This window comes from Tiliqua scincoides, chromosome 1, assembly GCF_035046505.1.
Source record: "Tiliqua scincoides isolate rTilSci1 chromosome 1, rTilSci1.hap2, whole genome shotgun sequence".
Classification (NCBI taxonomy): domain Eukaryota; kingdom Metazoa; phylum Chordata; class Lepidosauria; order Squamata; family Scincidae; genus Tiliqua; species Tiliqua scincoides.
Window position 1 is genome coordinate 213,066,644 of NC_089821.1, and position 23,467 is coordinate 213,090,110.

General features: G+C 44.5%; 1 protein-coding gene across 1 annotated transcript in view; it reads left to right on the forward strand.

The window, feature by feature from the left end:
• The first annotated feature begins 2,749 nt into the window (after positions 1-2,749).
• RAB32 (RAB32, member RAS oncogene family) overlaps positions 2,750-23,467 on the forward strand; it is a 35,409-nt gene continuing 14,691 nt past the window's right edge. Inside the window, exon 1 of the mRNA XM_066615463.1 lies at positions 2,750-3,073. Within this exon, the coding sequence (XP_066471560.1) occupies positions 2,833-3,073 (241 nt within the window). The 5' untranslated portion in view covers positions 2,750-2,832. The remainder of the gene's footprint in view (positions 3,074-23,467) is intronic.

Here is a 23,467-nt window from a genome sequence, read left to right on the forward strand (position 1 = left end):
TTTTGGTGTGCTGAATCCAAAAACGATAGCAGTTTTTTCCTGGGACGTCAGGTTTTCAAACAAACAGGTGGTCATTGTTTTAAAAAATCTCTTAACGCAAATATTTTATTTACATGAAAAATATTAACTCATTTGCACAGGTGACAACAAAATTAACACCACACTCAAGTAGATTGCTTGTGAAATCATCTTTTTTTAAACTCTAAACTTCTTTTTGAGCTTTTCCTCTTGTAGGTGGCTTCCGGAAGATCCCTATACAACATCCAGCAGTAGTCGGCCATCATCGTTACACTCCATTTCCCTTGATACCTTCATTCCATTTCTTTTATATCTTGATGGAAACGTTCTCCCTGCTCTTCACTCACTGCTCCCAAATTTTCAGGAAAATAGTCAAGGTGTGAGTTGAGAAAATGGACTTTTAAGCTCATGGAGCAACCAAGCTTGTGGAACGCTTTCAACATTGTTTCCACCATTTCCTTGTAATTTGGGTCCTTTTGGTTTCCCAAAAAGTTATTTATGACCACAGTAAAGGCAACCCACGCTTCTTTTTGAGTTGGAGTCATTGAACTGATGAAGTCTTTGTCGGATATGAGTTTTCTAATATCCGGGCCAACAAAAAACCCCTCTTTCAGTTTTGCCTCCGTTAAACCTGGAAACTTGGATCCCAAGTACTTGAAGCATTCGCTATCTTTGGGAAGTGCCTTAACAAATTGCTTCATTAATCCTAATTTTATATAGAGTGGTGGTAATAAAACCTTCTCAGGGGGTACCAATGTATCTCTGAGAACATTCTTTTCACCAACAACTAGACTTCTTGGTGGCCAATTTTTTTGCTTCCAGTGATTTTGTCGGTCTCTACTGTCCCATAAACATAGAAAACAAGGGTATTTGGTGTACCCAGCCTGTTGTCCCAGCAGCATACACAATACTTTTAAATCCCCACATACCAACCAGTTTTGGTTTTGATAACCCACTTTCTTGAGTACCAACTCCAAGTTCTCATAAGTCTCCTTCAAGTACACCGAATGAGCAACAGGAATGGACGCATAACGGCCACCATTGTGAAGTAAGACTGCTTTTAAGCTTCTTTTGGAAGAGTCAATGAAAAGCCTCCATTCAGAAGAATCATACTCAATGTGGAACTGAGCCATCAACCCCTCTAAATCAGAGCAAAACACCAAATTGCCCTCATGAAAAAAGTAAGACAGAAAGTCTTTTTCCCGATGTCTGTACCATGCAAAAGATGTACCTTCCATCAACAAATTTTTGCTTTTACATGTATTTTCATGTTTTTGGGAGCACTGGCAGTGAAAATAAATTTGTTTTTCCATGTTCAGTTTTTTTCCCCCCCAAGTATGATGAATTTGAAATTTAGCGATTTCCAGCTACCTGTTTGACCAAGGCACATTTCGATTGTGAAAAAACCTAACGTCCCAGGAAAAAACGGTGGTCATTTTCGAATTCAGCGCACCAAAAAATATAAGAATCAGATAAAATTATGAAAACAGCTTTTTGGTTGCAGACCTGTGTTATCCTCACATTGACTGGGTCAATTCAAGCTCTGGTCAGGAAAGAGAAACTGGTTTTCTTGACATGCTAAATGACTGTGCTTTAGAACAACTAGTCATGGAGCCCACCAGAGGACAGGTGACTCTAGATTTAGTATTGTGTGGCACTCAGGACCTGGTTAGAGAGGTAAATTGAGGAACAGTGAGCCATTGGGGAACAGTGACCATGCTGCAGTTAGTTTCACCATGCATGTCGGGGGAAGAGCGCCAAACAAATCTAACACAAAAACCCTTGACTTCCAATGGGCGGATTTCCCTTAAACAAGGAGGCTAGTTAGGAAGAAGCTGAAAGGGAAGGTAAAGAGGGTCCAATCTCTCCAGAGTGCATGGAAGCTGTTTAAAACAACAGTAATAGAAGCCCAGCAGAAGTGTGTACCGCAAAGAAAGAAGCGCTTGACTATGAGATACACTATGAGATACAGGAAGGGAGGGCACCAAGATGAGGTCTCTTGTTATCTGGTGTGCTCCCTGGGGCATTTGGTGGGCCGCTGTGAGATACAGGAAGCTGGTCTAGATGGGCCTATGGCCTGATTCAGTGGGGCTGTTCTTATGTTCTTAGGAAGCTGGACTAGATAGGTCTTTGGCACATCCAGAGGGGTTCTTTCCTCTCACCTCTGAGGCTGTCACCAGGTAGAAAGGCGAGGAGTGAGCATGCAAGCCCAATCCCCAACAGCAAGGAGGGTGAGGGTAGTCCCATTTCCGGGACCCTGAGCCTAATCCCGTGCATGTGTTCAATGGGCCTTACTCCCAGGGAAGTCGGCACAGGATTGCAGCCTCCGAGCCCAAGCTTATGCATGTCTACTCAGAAGTAAGTCCCATTAGAGTCAGTGGGCCTTGCTCCCAGGTAAGTGTGGACAGGATTGCAGCCCAAGCCTATGCGTGCCTACTCAGAAGTAAGTCCCATTCGAGTCAATGGGGCTTGCTCCCAGGTAAGTATGGACAGGATTGCAGCCTCCGGCTCCTGATTCTGGAGCAGGTGCCCGTCCACCAGCTGCCTGCCTGCCGCCGCACCTCTCGGGCCAGAGGGCGTCTTGCGCCTGCGAGGGAGGAGCGGCTGCCGCGGAGCCAGGCTGGGCGGGCCTGGAGCGGCGGCGGCGGCGGGACCTCCTCCTCCGCTCCGCCCTCGCAGGACTTTTATAACTTGCCGGAGTTTCCGCGTCCTGTGACTGCAGTCAGGTGGTTGTGGCTCCCTTTCCGCGCCCGAGAGAGCTGCTGGGGCGGCTGCAGGACCGGTGGGCAGCTCAGCCGGGGCAGCAGCGTGAGGATGGCTGGCGGGGAGAGGGCAGGCGCTGCCGCCGCCTCCGGGGCGCCCGAGAGCCGGGAGCATCTGTTCAAGATCCTGGTCATCGGCGAGCTGGGCGTGGGCAAGACGAGCATCATCAAGCGCTACGTCCACCAGCTCTTCTCGCAGCACTACCGCGCCACCATCGGCGTGGACTTCGCCCTCAAGGTCCTCAACTGGGACTGCAAGACCCTGGTCAGGCTGCAGCTCTGGGACATCGCAGGTGAGGAGGGGCAGTGGCAGTGTGGTCAGTCTCTCTGAAGAGTGCCTGTCTCTGACCCAGGTGTGTGACCTGTGGGCCTCCTGGGACGATCTCAGGCAGGAGCGGGGTGGGTACGTGGGTGCCTGCCCCACGAAGCTGCCAGCAGGCAAGGATGCCCACCAGGCTGGGCGGGTGCCTGTGACATTGGCTGGAACAGGAGCCCTGGTCTATCCAGCCGGTACACCTGGGCTCCAAGTCCAGGAGGGAGCCCATGTCCACCCAACCTGTAGGCCTGGGCTCCAAGAACAGACAGGAGCCCACCCAGCACACCTTGGCTACATCAAGTTCAACCTGGAGCCCAAGTTTACCTTCTTGGTTGACCTGGGCTCTGGAGTTGGCAGTGCTTATGGCCCCCCCCCAACCACAAACACTGGATCTGCCCCTGGGTGGGGAGGGGAGGCACTCCTAATATGCTCAGAAGTAGTGTTTTATTTGTCATGACTGTGTATTCTTGGGCATAAACTTGACATTAAAGTTGCACAAACAGCAAAGAACTGCCAGTGTGATGCCATTTGATTGAGCTGGATTTGGGGAAATGTGTTTTCAAGTTCCTCCTTGGCCAGGAAGCTCCCTGGGTGGCTTTGGGCTAATTGCTGCTTCTCACTTTAATGTCCTTCAGAGGGTGGTGGTGGTATTACAGGGAGGAAGTAGAGGCTAGCATGTATACCACCCTGAGTTGGGGGGGACTGGGCTTCATAAATGCAAGCAGGGCTTTTTGGAATAACACCCATTGCCCATGTATTGTCCAAGGGGGCACTGTCTTGTGAAGAATGCAGTTGCCTCCTTTTGTCATGTGAATACAGTACTTGAGAGCTGCAATGCTATGTGGCTTTATCCTTATTTTATTATGTAAATGTTATTCCAGGATTAGAATACCTGAAAACATGCACACACACAAAACTGTGTCCCATTGTCTGGAAAGGGCCTCTTTTATTTCCCTTGGTTGTTGGAGGTGCAGCCCACAGGTTGTGTTGGAAAACCTTTTTCATGGTGGGCCTGTCCCAGTGGAACTTCCTTCTGCAGGAGGTTTGCTGTGCTTACTCCAATTTTCAACTTGAGGAAGCAGTTTAAAGAACTTTTATCAAGACTTTCCTGATTTTATTATATTAAGCTTTTTAAAATAATTTTTTTACTGTCATGTTTGTGTTTGTATTTTTTATAATGAGGGTGTTAGTTGCCTCAGACTTTTGGGAAAGGGGTGGAGCATAAATATTTTCAAAAGAAATATTCATGAAAAAAAATGTGCAAATAGAGGCCCTAAGGCCCAATAAACCTTTGTTCAGATTTTATTGTATTGGCAACCTTCAGTCTCGAAAGACTATGGTATCACACTCTGAAAGGTGGTTCTGGCACAGCGTCTAGTGTGGCTGAAAAGGCCAATCCGGGAGTGACAATCCCTTCCACACCGGGAGCAAGTGCAGTCTGTCCCTGGTCTGTCTCCCTGGCTATGGGCCTTCCTTCTTTGCCTCTTAGCCTCAGACTGTTGGCCAAGTGTCTCTTCAAACTGGGAAAGGCCATGCTGCACAGCCTGCCTCCAAGCGGGCCGCTCAGAGGCCAGGGTTTTATATGTGTTGGCAGAAACATTGCATTTTCCATCCCATCATTCAGTGTCTAGGAAGATCAGAGACCCTCTTCTCCTGCTTTCAACAGTCGGGTAACAGGCAAATTTTCAAGCGATGAGGTGGAGTCAGTGTTGGAGACTGACATTACCTGTTGAATTTTGCCTGCCACACAGCTAAGCTATTCAAGTGGGGGGAGGGAAGGAAGATGCCATTGGAGTCTGTTAACTGTCGGGACTGTGCAGGAGTTGGGAGTGAGTAGTCTGTTGCCTAGTGTACTCTTACAAAATTTCAGAGCTGTGGCAATCTGTTAAAAATTGGATTTTGACATAAGGCTGCTTTCCACCCACCTTCTCATCAAGAACAAACAAGTGATAAATTGCAAGTTGCAGAGAGCTCTCACTGTAACATATCTTTTTGTTGCCTCACTGTCCTGGCTAAATGTAATCTTCTGAAAGGGAAGTAGACTTCCCATTTTCTAAACTTATTTAAATAGTCTCTTTTGCTCCTCTTTTCCTTGAGACAACTGTCGTTTCATTTTCCTCTGCCTTTGGAAATATGAAGCATGTTGTACTAAATGCAAGAGAAAAAACTCATTGTGCCAAATTGCCAGTCCAGGTCTGGGCCTGGCATTCTCTTCCTAACTTTGCTAATCTGGCTCCATTGTTTGAGGCCCAGCAGCTGTTTATCACAGGCAAGGACTGCACAGTTTGTGAACAGTAGCCAGCACTGGAAGTCTTAAATGAGGTACATCCCCTGGAAACTTGGGACAGATTGTTCTTGCCAAGTTTCCAGTCACCAGTGGACTCCCTCAGTCTCCCTCCTAACCATCTTCTCCCCCCCCCCCCGCTGTAACGGTCCTTCTGCTCCCTTCTTGGTTTGCTTCCTCTGTCGTCCTTTGCCTTTCAAAATCAAGTGTATGCCGATGCCATGCAACACTCTGCCCCCTTCTTCCAGTTGACCTGGAAAGAAAGGAGGAGGAGAATGGCATGGTTGTAGTCCATGGTGATTGACTGTCCCTGGGCAGGAAGTGGAAACATGGCCACTGTTGCTTTTAAGTTGTGTGATCACACAGCTCAAAGCCTTGGGAAGCCAATCTTTGCACATTGCTGTGCATCTGGAAATGTTGCTGAAGTGTCTGTGCAGTGGCATGGACCTCTTGGAGGGATTATTGAGCATGGCTGCTCATTTGGCAACCTTTCACACTAGCTGGACTCTTGAAGGTGGTGAGTCCTATGTTTCAGATTGGAACTTGAGGTGGGTCCCAGTTGTTGACAAGATGAAAACCTCTGCATTTGTGTGGTGGGTTTTATACAACCAGCATAACTGAACTTTAAAAAAGATGACTCGTAATTCCTGTGTTACAAACAGAGGAAAATGACATATGCCCATATTTATCTGCATGTATGCGACTTTAGTGATCGATAGACTGTTGCAAAACCTTTGTTTTTGCAGCCTTTCTGTGTGTTCTCTTCAAAAGCTGGTGTTTGAGGGGATTTTGGAACAGTGTATGAATCTTCAGATAGTGGATTTGGTTACTTTAGCTTGCAGCTCTATCTGTGGTTTACAACTTCTTTTCAATCAAGTCTTATTAGCGTGCTTGCTGTCTGCTTTGATAACGAATGGAAAATGTTACTGAATCTGCCAGCAGCATTGACAAGACATTCTCATAGTGATGCAACAAAAATGCAGTCAGTCTGGTGCAAGTCTGTTCTGAAGCACGGAGCACATTGATAGACCTAGTTCTGTTCTGCTAAACAGAATTTAGATATTTATATCTCACTAACTTGGCACATGTCAGCTTTTTCCAAGCTAGTTGAATGCATTTGTACTCTAGAGTCTAGCAAAGTGTTTCCCAGACTGTAGGTTTTTTGGTGAGTCGAAAAACCCAATTTTTGGTGGGTCACAAAAATGACAAAAGCTGACAAGGAAGATGTATTGAACCTTATGGAAAGTGAAGTGGAGCAGCCTGTGTGTATTTACTTGCAGGCAGGCAAACATGCCTCAACCTACTTCAAAGGGCAGGCCAAAAGAAGCACATTGCCAACAGAATGGTCCCAATCAAATGAATGTGGAGCTCAGTAAATGCTCCAGAAGGCCCACCACCATAGTAAAAAGGTTAAAAACAGGCTTGAGTTGCTGGTTAAGTGAAACTTCTTTAAGTCTCAAACTAGGTTGGTCCCAGAAGGGACACTTAAACGTGTGTCCTGGTGCCTGGTGAAACCTCTGCTCTAGCACAAGCATATTAATGGAGAGAGGGCAATCTAACTAGCAAGCAACAACACTGAACAAGGTACTTCTGGATCACTTTTGGATATTAGAGATTTTTGGAGTTAATAATCACTTCTCCAGAAATGTTAGCCCAATAATAGAACAGTATAAAGATTGAGTGATACAACTATAGAAAACACTTGAAATATTGGAACTAGAATGTTTGAAGAACACAATGAACAAACTTACATGGGCTATATAGCTCACAATGGTTGTGTGTCTGCCAGAAGAGCTTGACCCAGGACTGATGGCAAGAGGCCTCAGTTTTATAGGCCACGAGGAAGGCCATATTCAACTCTTAATAATCTTTCTTCCCTCACCGGTAAGACAGGCTTAAAAGATGCCTTGCTTGATCTTTGGGAAAAGTCCTTGGGTGGCTGCATCTTGCATGCACAGCACACTTCACTCTATGAACAAAAGCCACCTCCTAAGAGCTTTCTGACTTGGAGCAAAAAACGTTATTTACTTAGTTAAAATAGTTCTGTCCTGCTTTTTCAAAGCTCAAGGCAGCTAACAAATTCATAATAATATAAAAGCACCATAAAAATACATAATCATGATAAATTCAAAGAGCCATGCTATTTAAGCAGTCCTGAGCTAGCTACTGCATTCTCGGCAAGGTGCAATGCCAGTGGAAAGATCAGTTTACGGCCAGGGATAAACCATCAAGCCACAAAAGCAGGTTCTTTGATGAACTCACTCCACAAAAGATTCCATAGAACTATGGAAGCAAGAGATTAAAAAAACTGGGTCATTAGACTTACCTTGTACCTTTGTCTCTTGTTTGTCTGTCTGTCTTGCTGTCATAGTATTCATTTGTTTGACTCGTAATCCAAGGGCCAGCATGCCAAGCCAGTCCTCAGGGGTCTGTTTTCCTGTTCCTTTCCATTCTCCCCTGCTGCTTTCTCCAAAAGCAACTGAAGCTGCTGTGCCAGTGCAGGTGAGACAGTTGTTCTTTCGGGCTGCCTTGCAACATGCCTTTCTCCTAGGAGAACAGCTTTGCGCTCCTGCTTCTCCCTTGTCAGCTAGGGTTATGGCCTTGCTCTTGGAGCTTGCTTCAAAAACCCTTTTCCACTATACGCTGCTTTGGAACAGATGGCTCATGTGATCTTTCCTTGCAACAAAGTGCATCTCATTCAGCAGAAGGACAGGTAACCTTGCAGCTTTGCTTTTGATCCACCAGCTCCCTTCTGTTTTTCCTTGTTTCTTGTGTGCAGACAAATTGATGTCATGCTGCATGTTCCTTTCCCTGAGTGTGAGTGTGGTTATTTTCATTCTATTTTAAAAATGTTTTAGTGGAGGCCTGAGGCCCACCCCAGGTGCACCATGTTAGGTAGACTCCCCTAATGCCAGCAACTTAAACATGGGGGTTGCATAAGGTGTACTCCCTTCAAGCAGCTGCAGTACCTGTTAGGAGCAGCTAACTCACCCATGGGGCTCATTTCTTGTCTGATCCAGGGGCTACTAGCTACAGGTTTGCCATCTAGTCTTGGCCTTTTGTTGCAGTCTGAACTTCAAGAGCCCTTCTCTTACATTCTTCCCCCAGCTTTCCTCCTTCCTTCCTGTATGCTAAAACCCCAGTTCCCCCCATTTCTCCTGGTTAACATACCTACTTTCCCTAGTTCTTTTTGCCTTCTCCCCCTTCCCATGGTTGTGCAGTTACATACACCTTTTCCTTTTAAGGGTGGTTCTTTTGTTTCCCTTAAATTTTAGGACCCATCTGTATGTTGGCATCCTTCAGTCTTGGAAGACTATCGTGTTGCGCTCTGAATAGTAGCTGTGGAACAGAGTGTCCTCTCCAGTGCGCAAAGCCTGGGTAAAGTAGGTATGGAGGATAGGCTGTTACCCATGCAGCAAATCTCCCCTCTCCACATCACTGAAATGGTCCAATGAAAAGGCAGAGGCCAATACGGTTGGTTCCAGCAGCGTCGCAGGAGTTGCCAGAACGTGACTGTGTTCAGCCATGAACTGCCTCAGGGACTCCGGCTCCAGATTTTGCCTCGAGGTTGACTCCTGAAGCCTTTTCCATAACTGGATGTAGCCACAAGGCAGTGGAGGTTTGAGGTCAGAGTTTCCTTCTCTCAGATGAGCTGCCTTCCCAGGCTCACGAGTCCTATCTACCCAGTGGCTGTTTAGTCACTTCTTACGACAAGTACAGCAAAACTGAGGGCCTATTCTTATCTTCAGCCCCCAGGGGATGTGTATGAGTAGCTAAAATATTGAATTGCTTTCTTTTGATTCCCTGTCTGTCCCTATCTATCACAATACCCCCATAATAAGTTTGTTTGCTTGCACCTTTCATCCTTGCCTCACTCTTCATTCTCCACTGAAGCACTGAGCTTTACCATTGACCACTAAACTAGATCCCAGCACCTGAGATAAATTTCCTTCATGCGCACATGTGACATGCTTTTTAAAAGCACATCCAGTGACAGATAGCATAAACGTACCTAGAGTTTGCTAATTTACTATTGTTGGTAACCAAAAGTTCTACCAAATTTGAAAAGCCCATGTTACTTTTGAAATCAGGAATGGCAGTTTATATGGACCTTGAGTTCATTGTGTTGTGATCAGCTAAATGGCTATGGCTTTATTTTCCATGAACATTATATTGGGATATATTGAGATATTGGGGCTGGGAAGTGAGGAACTTTGCATATGAACCAAATGATCAGATCTTAAAACCGTATCTTTAGAAGCATGTTCTACTGAATTTAAGAACATAAGAGCCCTGCTGGGGCTGAGCCCTGAGCCCCCAGGGCCCATCTAATCCAGCTTCCTGCATCTCTCAGCAGCCCACCAGATGCCTTAGAGAGCACATACAAGACCACAAGATACTTGCATCTCACTGCCACTCCCCTGCAACTGGTGTTCTATTTACCCTTGCACCCTTCAACGAAGTCACCAGACAGCACTTGGGTTTAACTAGGGTTACTTTATTAACCCATTTCTGCCCAGCCCACAGGTGTACACTTTTGATTCCTGTCACATATATGTCCATTTTTAACTCATGAAACCTACTAACACAGCTTCCATCCCTTGCCAGTCTGGTGTAGGAAAAAAAAGCCTGCAATCAGTGGCCAATTTGGATGACAGAAAAATTCTTACCTGCCCTTCGTGATGAGTGACCAGCTAATCTGACTGACTTTAACTTTACTGTGACTTCTAGTAAGCATGTTTTTAGGTCAGGATCTGAACAGTTGCTGCCTCTTATGCTTGGAACTGCCTCTTAGAACTCTTGCCCCCCCTTCATTCAGATCTGGTCTTAAAACCCTCTTTCTGTAGAGCCTTTGGCACAAGGTTTGAGTCTCCATTCCAGCAGTTTTAACCAGTGTGCCACAGCATATTGGTGTGCCACAAATGGTCTGTAGGTGTGCCACAGTAATTTGGGGAGGGTTTTTTATTAGTAGGACCATTGGAGGATGTGAGCCCCCTTCCAGTAGTGTGGTGTGCCTTGTCAGTGTGCCTTGAAATGAAAAAGGTTGAAAATCATTCCATAGTAAAACAATTGTGCATTCTTCGCTGTTTACTCCTGGCTCCATTCCCATTTCTTCCTCTGTCTTTCTCGTGGTAATATCTAGATTGTAAGCCCCTTCAGGCTTGTACTCTCATTGGTTGTTGAGCTCTATGTACATGAATGGTGTTCTTTAAGTTATTAAATCTGAAGTATATATGGAGGGAAAAATGAAACTTCTCAAGCATTGCATGTGGAGGGGGGAATTCTAGGTGTACTGTTCTGTATAAATGTAAGAGGTACAAATCAAATGCACACATGGGAGTTTAGAACTTGAATTTGAATAACAAATCCTACAGGTGAACGTTTACTAGTAGGCATATCCATGCTGTAAGCATGACAAGAATAGTAAATTACTTAATTACTTTCTTCTTATGAAATAGATTAGTTGTATTAAAACTTCTTTTGGGTTGTAGTAAACATTCTATGGAATTAATGCCTGTTGAAAACATTGGCTTTTAGAATGAAGAGCTAAAAAAATTGCTGTTCTAAGACGAAGCTGTACAACATAGCATTCTGTCTCTGGAAGCAGTTGGCCAAATGCCATAATTTAAAAAAGCATACCAAGAAAGCACAGGGGCAAGAAAGAACCCCTCTATGACCACTGTTCTGATAGTTGGCCATTTCAATGGAGTGCATAGCTAACTGCATCTGTATCTACCTGCCCATCATCCTTTGTTACATTCCTTTAGGCTTGCCAAAGCAGTATGGAGCTAACCAGACTGGATGTCAAAGTAACAAGCAGGTGAAATTCTTTGCCCTGGCAAAGTTCTGGCATCACGCCTTTAAAGGATATGCAGCTGTGATACAACACAAGCAACTATTGTAGTACCTCTTTGAAAGAGCTAAGATCCACTGCAGCTCTTTCCAGTGAAGGAAATGCTAGAGTTAAAGGGGGGGCCAGGGGGGCCCATGAGCTATCGGTCACTACTGTTTATCTGTTTGCAAGTCTTTGAGCATGAAGTCTACTCTCTGAAATGAGCTAATGGGAGGTGGTTGATCAAAAGGTTTGTAGGAAACACGTACATGTACAGGACAGGTGGGGGGGCAATTTGCAGTCATGGCCCTGCGCAGCAGCGGGGTTGAGATCACCGCTTTGCTAAAGAGATGGTACATGCATAGAATTGCACTGTTGGGGGGAAGATTTGTAGTAATATCTATGGTCATAAACAAAATGTTTGTAGACTCTTAATAAAAACTTGTCATTTAGTAAAAGGGTGCGATGCTGTAGCCTGAACATGTGATAGTCATTCCTTTAATTTCTCAAATCAGCTGTCTTTACTGCTCAGTGTAGATAAATGTGGGGGCAAGCAAAGAATTTTAGGCTTATTTTTTAAAAAGAAATGTAGGCTTCTGAAGCAAATCCTTTGTGTGTGTCAAGGTTAGGTATCTGGAAAGTTTCCAAGCTGATATTCATAGTTTGACTTGACTTGACTTTCTTAAAACAAAATACCTTTTAAAAAGCAATTTAATTCTGGTGTCTAGCCAAAGAAAACAAATTACTAATCTATTGGCTAAAAACTAAGATTTCCAGTACAGGAGTTGAGAGGACTTCTAATGACCACATTTGTGTTACTGGCTGCATATGCAGTGGGTCTTGGTGCAGAATTGTATTGCCATCTACAGGACCTGACACCTTAAAATGCATTTTGGTTGCTACCTATACAATAAAACTAGGTTAGTGTTTGTCCCTTTCAGGCCCACCTTTTATGCCTTCCTGAATCCATTATTTAAGGTGGCAGGTAGACTGCTGTTGCTAAAGTTCTATCTTAAGAGGTTAAATACTGCTGCTACCTCCTGTAAGACATTGAGCTGTTTCCTGCAAAGGAAGATACAATAGTACATCAGCATTTTGAGGTTCAAAATGAGCTGTTGCATTTCATTGTGAATGGTGTTGAGAATGTGTAGTGATCCCTGCCTCTCATTTGCACACAACAGACCACAATAAAATGCATTAAAATCTATTTAAAAATAAGTGGATGGAAACTTAAAGATACTTACACCAGTTATTGGCCCATTTTTAAACCTCTCAGGAAATGTATTGGACTGCTATTTAAATATAAACAGAGAAGCAAAGTCCAATATCCAGAGAGAAAGAGACCTCAGCTATGTTCTAATGAATCTTTGAATGACTCTAATGAATCTAATGAATACTAGAATGAGTCTAGTATTGTAGGCTTGTGCTCCTTGAGCAGCAATCCCACATGAGAAACCATGATGTGTGTACATCTTGCAGCTCAGACGTGGCTTCCCTCCCACCCTGGGCAAAACAGCTCTTTGTCAACTTGGTCCAGGGAAGCTGTGTTGGTTTGATAGTATTTGGTGTCAGTAGTTCACTGGATGAGTATGGAAAAGCTGGAGCTTAATTAGCCCTCTTCAGCTGAAGCGTGTTCTTTTGGTGGGAAGCATAAAACAATTCAGGGATAGGATCCCCGTCTGTTCTGGATGGGGTTTCAGATGTGATCTTTCCAGGTCTGTGCGGTTTGGGCATGATCCTCGACTTGACTTTACTGCTGTAGCAAAGTCAGATGGTGGCTGTAGACAGGAGTGCTTTTGCCCAGTCTGGGATGATATACCAGTGGTCCCCATTGTGGGAGAGGGCAGTCCGGTCCATTGTTGTACATGTCTTGGTTGAATCTGAATTTTGTGTGGATCTGCCTTTGAAGACTAGAAGTTCCAATTGGTACAAAATGCTATGGCAAGACATCTTGTTGGGGGCAGGCTTGGGCTGCATATCACTCAGTTAGTATATCTTTTGTACAGGTTGTTTCTGGTCACAGTTCATTCTATATAGCTGAGCAGCTTAACACCAGGATACTGAAAGAGCCACCTTTTTGCCATGACTCTCCTCAGACTCCAAGGATGTCATTGAAGTCCCTTTGTTTCCTGCAGTGGCAAGGCTGCAGAAGGGGACCTCTTCTGTTGTCCTCTAGATTATGGAAAGCCTCCTGTCTTGGAAGGCTTGTTTCACTTTCACTGTGATAGTACTCTGCTACTACCTGAAGATTATTCTTTTTATAAAGCCTTTAATTTGTCTAGCAGATGACTGTATTTCTAGTCCTGGCTGTTTTAAGTTCTCTAAATGCTAGTTCACTGTTGTGGCTTTTTGATTTTTTTAAAAGTTGTGTTATGTAAGGTGCCTTGAGTGCCTTCTCTTCATAGATAAAAGGTGGTTATAAACTTGTATGATAAATTTGACAGACATAACAGCTAGTGAACCAAACAATGATTTAGTAGTTGCTTGCCCCATCTCCAGTATGGCAGGTGAGCATTAAGTTGCTGCATGTACCTTTTGTGACATCATGCCTTAAAGCAGAGTGTTTTTTCTTAAGCTTCAAGGAGGAGGGAAGGGATAGCTTAGTGGTGTTGGTTTCATCACTGTACCACCTCCTGTAAACTTGCACAGCAGGTCATTCTGGAAAGATTATACATCTAAAAACATGGTGACAGCCCTGCCTCAATGAACATTTTCCTCAGATATATGTCTGCACTGGGTGCCTGCAAGCTTCTGCATGTGTTTAAAGTAATCCTTTTGATTGTGGCCAAGTAACCACCTGCTTCTTTGGAGTGTGCTGGTACCTGAATACACCCAGCCACCTCAGTGGGGCTTGCAAGAGTGAGGAGGCTGTGCCAGAGCAAGAGTGGGTAATGCATGCAGCACTCAATTCTTGTAACCCTTGGCTGTGGTTTCACTCTTGTGCAATGAAGTGATGGGAAATGGGGAAACTATAGGAGTAGCTACTCATTCTGCCAATACCACATGATGAAAATCTTTGAGTGCGTGTCTTAGGGCGCAATCCTAACCCCTTATGTCAGTGCTTTCCAGCACTGGCATAGCGGTGCCAGTGGGACGTGTGCTGCATCCTGCAGTTGGGTGTCACTCACGGAGGTCTCCTCAAAGTAAGGGAATGTTTGTTCCCTTACCTCAGAGCTGCATTGCCCTTATGTCCGTGCTGGAAAGCACGGACATAAGTGGTTAGGATTGTGCCCTTAGAGACCTAATGTTAGTACCTCAGAAAATTGCCATATTCAGACATGACTTGAAATTTAGGGTTATATCATGGTTGACCATTACTAGCATAAGTCTTGGGATCATGTGGTCTTCCTCTCTCCTTCCCGCAACACATGCAAGGGTAGAACTTACTTGAAGAACTTTGCTCTCTAAAGCAAGCAGGACTTATTGTGGCATCTGAACCTGACAAATCTGGTTTGTCCTAACAATAAATTTGTTTGGTTAAACTGTAAATGAAAGCTGTAAACTTATTACCTTTTACACATGAGCCAAGGTTTATGCTCATCATGCTAAATTGTGATTCAATCATGACCTTGTATTGTGTCAGAACCCAGCCAATGTAATGGAAAAAGCCCTATATTTCTATGTAAATACATTATTTCATATATTTATGAAGTAGAAACTTGGTTTCTCAAATGGGGGACAGGGCTCTTCTGACCTATGCAAAGGGACAGCAATGTTGCAGAGTGAATTTTGCATGTAGAGTACCTGCTAAGTTCTCCATACAGATCTGTTGTGCTGATGGCTTACAGCTCTTATCCAGTTATACCACTGCCTTTGTTACATGCACGTACTCTCATAGAATCTGCATATTTGGGGTGCAGTCAAATGTGGCTCACGAATGCATAAATGATGCACGCAGATGGGCAGAGCCAGCTGTATGAACATAACTGTACACCAAGCATTAATCTTTAGGAAAGACCCACATGGTTCCCCTACACCGGAGACAGATCTATGTTACTGGCCCTGCCCATTGGGTTGCATCATTGGGATATGACACTCATCCACATCAGATTCATGAAGGGGTGGAGAGAACTCCCACACAGTTCTGATGCCCTTTCAGATGCAGTCTAATTTTGTATAAGGAATATTTAACAGCAAACAAAAAGACAGTTCTACTAGATCAGCAAGTTTATCATCCATGTATTGTCACCTTCCAAGACTGCCTGGAAACTGCATATATTTTTACTTCCCAAATTGTGGGGTGGAGTCCAAAGAATAATTTTCACTTGACTGTCGCAAATACTAGATTACTAGGAGTGGGAGTTCAGTGTGTTGCCAGAGCAGTGGAAATGAGAAACCATTACATAGTTTTAGCATTATTTCCACATTTAGCCTGAACATGTCATGTCGTGAGAATGGATGATGGCCGGATCCCAAAGGATCTCCTCTATGGAGAACTCGTGCAAGGAAAGCACCCTACAGGTAGACCACAGCTGCGATACAAGGACATCTGCAAGAGGGATCTGAAGGCCTTAGGGATGGACCTCAACAAGTGGGAAACCTTGGCCTCTGAGCGGTCCGCTTGGAGGCAGGCTGTGCAGCATGGCCTTTCCCAGTTTGAAGAGACACTTTGCCAGCAGTCTGAGGCAAAGAGGCAAAGAAGGAAGGCCCATAGCCGGGGAGACAGACCAGGGACAGACTGCACTTGCTCCCAGTGTGGAAGGGATTGTCACTCCCGGATTGGCCTTTTCAGCCACACTAGACGCTGTGCCAGAACCACCTTTCAGAGCGCGATACCATAGTCTTTTGAGACTGAAGGTTGCCAATACAATACAAGCCTGAACATGGGCAGTGGGGGAGCCAAAGTATACTGCCTCACCATGTTGCCATGCCAATGCTTTCTGTGGCCACATCCCTTGCTCTCCACTGTTTTTAGCACTTGTCTGCCAAGGTAAGGAAAAACTCTCCCTGGGACTCCTTATCTGACCACCTAGGATTCTGGAATGTGGAGAGATCAGGGGGATATAGCTGGTCAACATGCCTCTCACCCCAATGTTCAGGCTGAATGCAAAGTGAGCAAATGAGGAGGGCTCTAGAATTCAATACTTGGTCATGCAGTTTAAATGTAGCTTGTATTCCATTATATTTTGGCTGACTTCCTCTGAACAACCTTGGTGTCACTCACCAGAATACAGCTTCACTCCCTTCAAATAATTGATGTGCTAAATGCAGCACTCTGATTTCATTTTTGCTTTTTTGCCTTGAAACACCAGCTCTCTGGGGTATGATGTGCATGTTTGAGTCACCTGGTGCTGTTTGCTCTGCAAGAATCTTGCTTGCTGGCTTCTGCTTGTGGCACACTGGAGGGGAAGAATTGATCTGGTGGCAACAATTCTGATGAGTGAAGAAGATCCTCCTTTTGAGAGCTAGACATTGGACTTGATCTTCTTCTGGCCTTGTGGTACCGTTTCTCTGTATTTGGATACACATTGCTGTATCAGCCTAGCTTAAAGTTTTACAAAGAGTCTAGGGCAGTGGTTTCCAAACTCTCATGGAGAGTTTGAGCCACTGTAAGTGCTTGCAGGGGTGAGTGAGAGGCAGCAGGGGCGGGTGGAAGGCAGCGGCACAATCCCCAGGATCATGCTGCTCGGGGCTGCAGGGGCTTGGGTGCACTTACCCAAGCCTCCTGCAGTCTCTCAGGGGTGCAGGGAGCCCAGTGTGACCTTTGGCAGGGCTCCCCTCAGCAGTGAAAGCGGAGCAATTGTCCCGGGAAGTGTATTTTTTTACCACCTAAAAATAGGAGGAAACTGGTATTGGAGGAAACTGGTATTGGAGGAAACTGGTATTAGCAACACTATGCATTGTCTCAAAGTAATGGGAACTAGAGTTAAAGGGCTACTTATTCAGAGTTCACTGTCTTCCTACTATTGCAAGGTGTTAACTGGTTTGTGTATATTGGTGTGCACCACTTAATGACGGGGATATGTTTGCTGATTCCCATTATTCAATTATATCATTAAGTGAACACTAAGTTCAATCTATTGCCTTTGTGTACTCCCTGCCAGACACTAGCTGGCTGCACAAGCTGGAGATTGCCTCTTTGCATTAAGAGCTCCTTGGTTGTGTAAACAGATACTCTGCTGCAGGCTGTGGGAGACACAATTGCCTCATTAAGAGCATCTTTATTGTGCTTTGACCACCATCTTTCTGTATATGTTAAGTGAACAGTTAAGTGGCGGACACCTGTATTGTATATTTACTAAGTTCTGAAATCCCAGAGTAGGGGCTTGAATAGTTCTCATGCATCTTTGTTTGATTTTACTGCACATCTGTATAGAACTGTTCCATCAAGACAATAACCATTCTCATCTTGTCCCTAAGATATGCCAGGCACAGAAAAACCAAGTGATTTCTGGAACTGTAGCAGCGTCATTAGTCCCTAAAAAGAAAATGTGCAGATAGACTTGCTTGAGGTTACAACACAAATAGGGTCATTCCTCCAGCTGTTCTTGTCAGTATTTCTGTGTTGCTCCAGAAGTTTAGAGGCCTTTTCATATTTCTTCAGGCAGATAGGAAATGGAAATGGAAATGTCAAAGGCAGCACAGTTGTTAGTTCAGAGGTCAACAATTTTTAGAAACTGTAATATAGAATTATGTGACTGCTTCTGTGTGGACTGTGAAATGCCACACAGTAGTGCACAGCGTTGTTAGGTTCATGCTGCAGCCTTGGCTGCCAAACTGGGAAAAAGAGAAGTATGAGAAAAGGTGGTGTTTGGATTGAACACTACTTGTTATGTTGCAGTTGTAGCTACGCCTCACTGAGAATAGCTGTCTAAGAGCTGCTTATATGTAAACTCACCTGGGGACAGTTATTCACATGTTCCATTCAGTTCAGGTACAGTCTCTGTCCCCAGGTATAACTGGTCTCTTTCTATTCCAGTTCAGCTAAAACAGGCAGGTATTATCTTCTCTATCCCTTATGTCATAAGCTATACATTAGTGCAGGGATCTCCAAACCCCGGCCTGGGGGGCCAGATGCAGCCCGTGGCGAGCCTCTATCCAGCCTGCAGCCAGCCTCCTGTCTCCTCAAAGCTCCTGGCCCACTTGACTGAACGTGATTGGAGCTGTGCTCTGGTTGCATCTCTAGGGTGTTCTAATGGCCAGAGAGATTGAATGAATGAGCCCATTCATTCATTTATTCACTTATCTAAGTTGCATCTCTAATTATTTTATATAAACTTCATATTTAAATTTTTTTTTCTGGCCCTCTACACCATGCCAGATGTTTGATGCGGCCCTCCAGCCAAAAAGTTTGGAGACCCCTGCATTAGTGGCTTGTAGCTTGTCAGATCAATCTGATTTCACAGTCCGGTGCCTGTGCAAACACAGTGCTCCTTTAGAAGACTGTGAACTGTTAATGATACTCTTAACACTTCATGGTAACTTGGTATGTGGAAAGTGGTAAAATTGGCTTAGTTTTAACTGCTTCCTATTAGTGTTCAGTCTAGTCTTTTATTCAGCTTGCTTGCAGCCTGCCTGCTTGTCACTATAAGATTGCATGCCTAAAACAATTTGTAAAAGGAAGACACATTTTCACCACAGTAAGCCTTTAAACAACATTAACGGGTGGGGGGGGGGGGTTATCCATGCATAACAGTCTGCAGATACTGAGTCCACAGATATGGGGGACACCTGTGCTTGACCTTCCTATCAGTAAAATTATCAAATTTTAGCTACTGACAAACAGCTTAAGCGTCACTGTACTATCCATTTAACTGTATCCGAGGTATACCCAGTTTGTATAGATGTTTCATTTGCAAGACTACAGATCCCATTTCCTCTAAATGAGTAAATCTCTGTGTTTTGTGAACAAATGTCTTCTGCATAGTGTGTTGCTCTTGCCATGGGGAAATCGTATCTTCCGTGTATGAGAGGGGGGAATGCAGTAAAATGTAGCTAATGAATAAATGGGGCTTGTGAAGAGTTGTGGTAATAGCTCTGGTATTATGATTGCTATATGGCTGTGTAGGCATGACAGAGCTACAGACTGCAAAAAGAAGCAGTCAGAAATGATGCATGAACTATTATAAAGTAATTGCAACTGCAGTAAATTTAATGCATACTTGGACAGTGTTAACACCAAGTTGGTGGGGGGCTCTGTCCATGTCCTGTGCTGAGCACTTCGTGGCAATATCTGGCAGCATATTGAGTACTATATCAAATGTGGAGCATTTTTTTTGTTCTATTATATCTTCTGTCTTTATCACTCGGATCTAAATCCAGATGCTGCATGAACAGCCTTCCTACCCCTTTAAATCTACAGTGATCTTTTAAGACCTGCAGAGATCATTATCTTGATCTGTCACAGCATTTCATAGAACATTGGAACACTTTTAGTCCAAGGTCACTAAGATGGTTGACTGCCAAAATCTGCAGTTCTAAATGTGCAAACTAGGCTTGCTGAATAATTTCCTTACTTACTTACTCTCAGTGGGCCGAAAGTGATGCTGAATTCCAAGAATTCAATGCATAGTACATCTGTATAGACATGCCAGACCTGTACTGTAGATGCTGCATACAGCGGTGTCCCTGCAGTGGGAGCCTAAAGTAGCTCTCACTCGGAGCCTCCAAGGCAGCTTACAGTAGATCTGTTTCAAAAATAATAAAATCCATCCCTAAATAATGGAAATCTATAGCAGCAATGGAAGAGCCTGGTAAATGGTTAAATATTTGTTTAGGACTTCACATGAATTATGTTGATTTGATCCTTAAAACAACCCTGTAATGCAGTGTTTCTCAAACTGTGGGTTGGGACCCACTAGGTGGGTCATGAGCCCATTTTAGGGGGTCCCCATTCATTTCTTTATTTTATTTTTAATTTATTAGACTTGATGCTACCATGGTTTGTGACTGCATTTGGGGAAACGTTCCAGACCTGTACTTCTAACAAGCTACTATGTATATTCTTTTAACAATCATAGTAAATGGGACTTACTCCTTGGTAAGTGTAGGTAGGATTGCAGCCTAGGATTGTGAAAAATGTTTTTGCTTGATGATATCACTTCTGGTCCTGACATCACTTCCAGTAGGTCCTGACAGATTCTCATTCTAAAAAGTGGGTCTCGGTGCTAAATGTTTGAAAACCACTGCTGTAAAGTAGTACTATCCCTCTATTCAGCTGGGGAGCTGAGGCTGAGGAATTGCATGCCTCAGTGGTGTCACTAGGATTCGCATCACCCAGTGTGGGAGGCCTGTGTGTCACCCCATGCTGTGGGCGGGGCAGTGTCCCAGGTGGTAGGCATGGTGATGTGCCATTGCCCTGCCCCTACTGGTTTTTTGGCTGTACCTTTTATTAGAACACAGATACTTCAATGTGATATGTTTCATTGCATTCTGCATGAAATTACACCTTGATTGATATATAACATGATGGGATTATTCCTCCAAACTCTGATTTTAGTGATTTTGAAAACTTGTAGTTACACACACCCATGTCAACTTACTAACACCTTATTGCAGCAGTTCTCAAACTTTAGCACGGGGACCCGCTTTTTAGAATGACAATCTGTCCAGGACCCATTGGAAGTGATGTCATGGCCAGAAGTGACATCAAGCAAATTAAAATTATAAATAATTAAATTAAAATAAAAGAAATAATTAAATAAGGGGGAGCCCATCCTGTTCCACCAAGTGAATCAACTCTGATGTAAGTCCTTTTGTGGTCAATGGGGCTTACTCTCAGGAAAGTGTGGGTAGGATTGCAGCCTCTGAGCCCAATCCTATGCATGTCTACTCTGAAGTAAGTCCCATAGTGGTCAATGGAGCTTACTCTGTAGCCTGCCTGCAATAACCCCCCCCCCAAAAGAATCAGTGAGATTTCCAGCCCTCCCCAGTGCCCAGTTTAAAGTTCTTCTATTTCAGGCACATCAAGATGAAGACCCACCTGGCTTTACAAGTGCAAAATAGAAAATATGCCCCATACCAGTTCAAGCCTTTGTTGTCCTTTTTAGTGGGCGGGGGGGGGAGAGGGAGGCTGCCTTCTGGAGCATTTGTTGCACTCCAGCTCCATGGGATCAGGACCATTCTGATGTTCTCACATTCCCCTTTGCCTGACCTGACCACCAGCCAAGGCCTGTCTGCCTACTCACGAGTAAACATGACCATGAGGCTGCTTCAGTTTCCATAGGGCTCAATAGGGCAGCTGGGAGGGAGGGAGGGACGTCCTTCTTGTGTTTTTGGAGGCTGCTGCATTCATTGGATGAGGACCATTCTGATGTCCTTGGAGTCCTCTCTGCCTGCCCTTTCCGATGGACTAAGGCAAGTTTGCCTACTTGCAAGTAAATATGGCCACTTGGCTTTGTTTCAATAATAATAAATAAATAATACAGGTATTTATATACTGCCTTTCTTGGTTGTCAGATTTCTCCTCTGACTTTAATTCAAGGCGGTTTACATAGGCAGGCTATACTAAATCCCAATAGGGATTTTTACAATTGAAGAAGGTTCTGTCTTTCAAGAACCACAACATTTCAGATGGATCTTTTATGATCTGGTATCACATTCTGGCCTCCATTTTCCTCCCACACAGGCTGACAGCGGACAAAGAGCAGGTGGAATAACTCAGCTAGGCTTGTCAGCTGCTTCAAGGTCTCACCGTTCACGGTGCTGGTGGCCTCGAACTGGTGACCTTCGGGTGTTATCTTCAGGCAAACGGAGGCTCAACCCTCTAGACCAGACCTCCTGCCCAATAGACTCCCAGCTGGGGGGAGGCAGGGACCTGGGGCTGCATTCATTGGATCAGGACCATTCTGGTGTTGTTGGATTCCTCTCAACCTGCCCCTTCTGACAGACTATGGCAAGTACGCCTACTCACAAGTAAACACGTGATTATGGCTCACTTTCACTTTCCATAGGGCTCCATGCATTTTTTCTTTCTGGTTTTTTGGCCATAACGTTTGAACCAAAGGAGCTATTTCAATTCTGTGTTTTGCATTGCATTCTACTGGGAATTCTGCATCCAACGGTGTATGGCATGACGGGGTAGCTCCTAATGCCGCAATTTTAGCACATCACCCCCCAGGGGGTGTCACTGCCCCCGGCCCATCACCTGGTCCAGCCCACACCCCCTAGCGATGCCACTGGCCTGCCTGAGGCTGTCTAGTCGGTAGATGGCAGAGGCAAGATGGGAAGCAGGAAAGTAGCAGAACACAGCTCTGTCTCCTAGCCACTTCAGGCAGGAAGTTCTAACTTACAGCTCCAGATACTCACTGCAGTAAGCATTGAATAATTTTCTAAATTGAAATGGGGCTTGCTGGATGAAGCCACGCTATTGCATACATCTGCAGAGAGAATTTCACAGTGAAAAAGTTGCAACCAGTGAAAATGCCCTGTGAAAGAGCCTGCCATATGACAGTACAGCCTATCTGTCCTAATACTGGGGTGGGGAGGGGGCGACTTGTACTGGGGACATCAATCAAGGAAGCTCTTACCTTCTATTTGCTTCTGGTCTTTGGGATTTTGATTCTCAGTGCTGTGAAAACTCAATATTGTTAAGCAAGTAGTAAAGTAGTTTGAAGGAGCTAGGAAGGCTTGCACATTTTGGCAAGTATTTTCAAGCTAGCCAAAAACAACCCTGTGTGAACTATAGAATTAGGCAGGTGGGATATGTTTTGTCCTTGATGTGAAGAATGAAGTTGGTAGTATGTGTGGGGGTTTTAATCCTATAAATACTTTGCATGCTCTCTTGCCTTTGGACTAGAGTGGTAATTAAAACTTGGGCACTGGACCAGCAGAAGTGGCATGCAATGTATGGATTTGGGTGTGGGAAAAGTTCCAAAAAGGTGAGATTAGTCCAGCCTTTAAGTCACTCTGAATGCAATCTGTACCAAAGGTGAAGGTTTATAAGCATGTCCACCCCTAGTTCCAAACCACTGAGAAACTGATAGTGTCCTTTGTCAAACTTCAAAGTGAATAATTGTGAGCACACGAAACGCATTTTATTAAGGTTCCAAAGTTCAAGGGAAGTTGCCTTACTGGTCCCCTTGACGATTGTTTGTTTGAATCAGATACATAGGCTTGTGTCCTGAATGTACACACCAAATGTCATTTATTATCTCAATGTTTTATGAAAAGCATGCCAAACAGACAATTAAACCAAGGGCATGACTTTGCATGGACACTTATGCCTTAGAATGTGTCTTGATGTGGAAAAAGGAACACACCAGTAATTGCCTAAGCAGGAATGGTAGTGATTGCTTCCCCCTCCCCATTGTTTA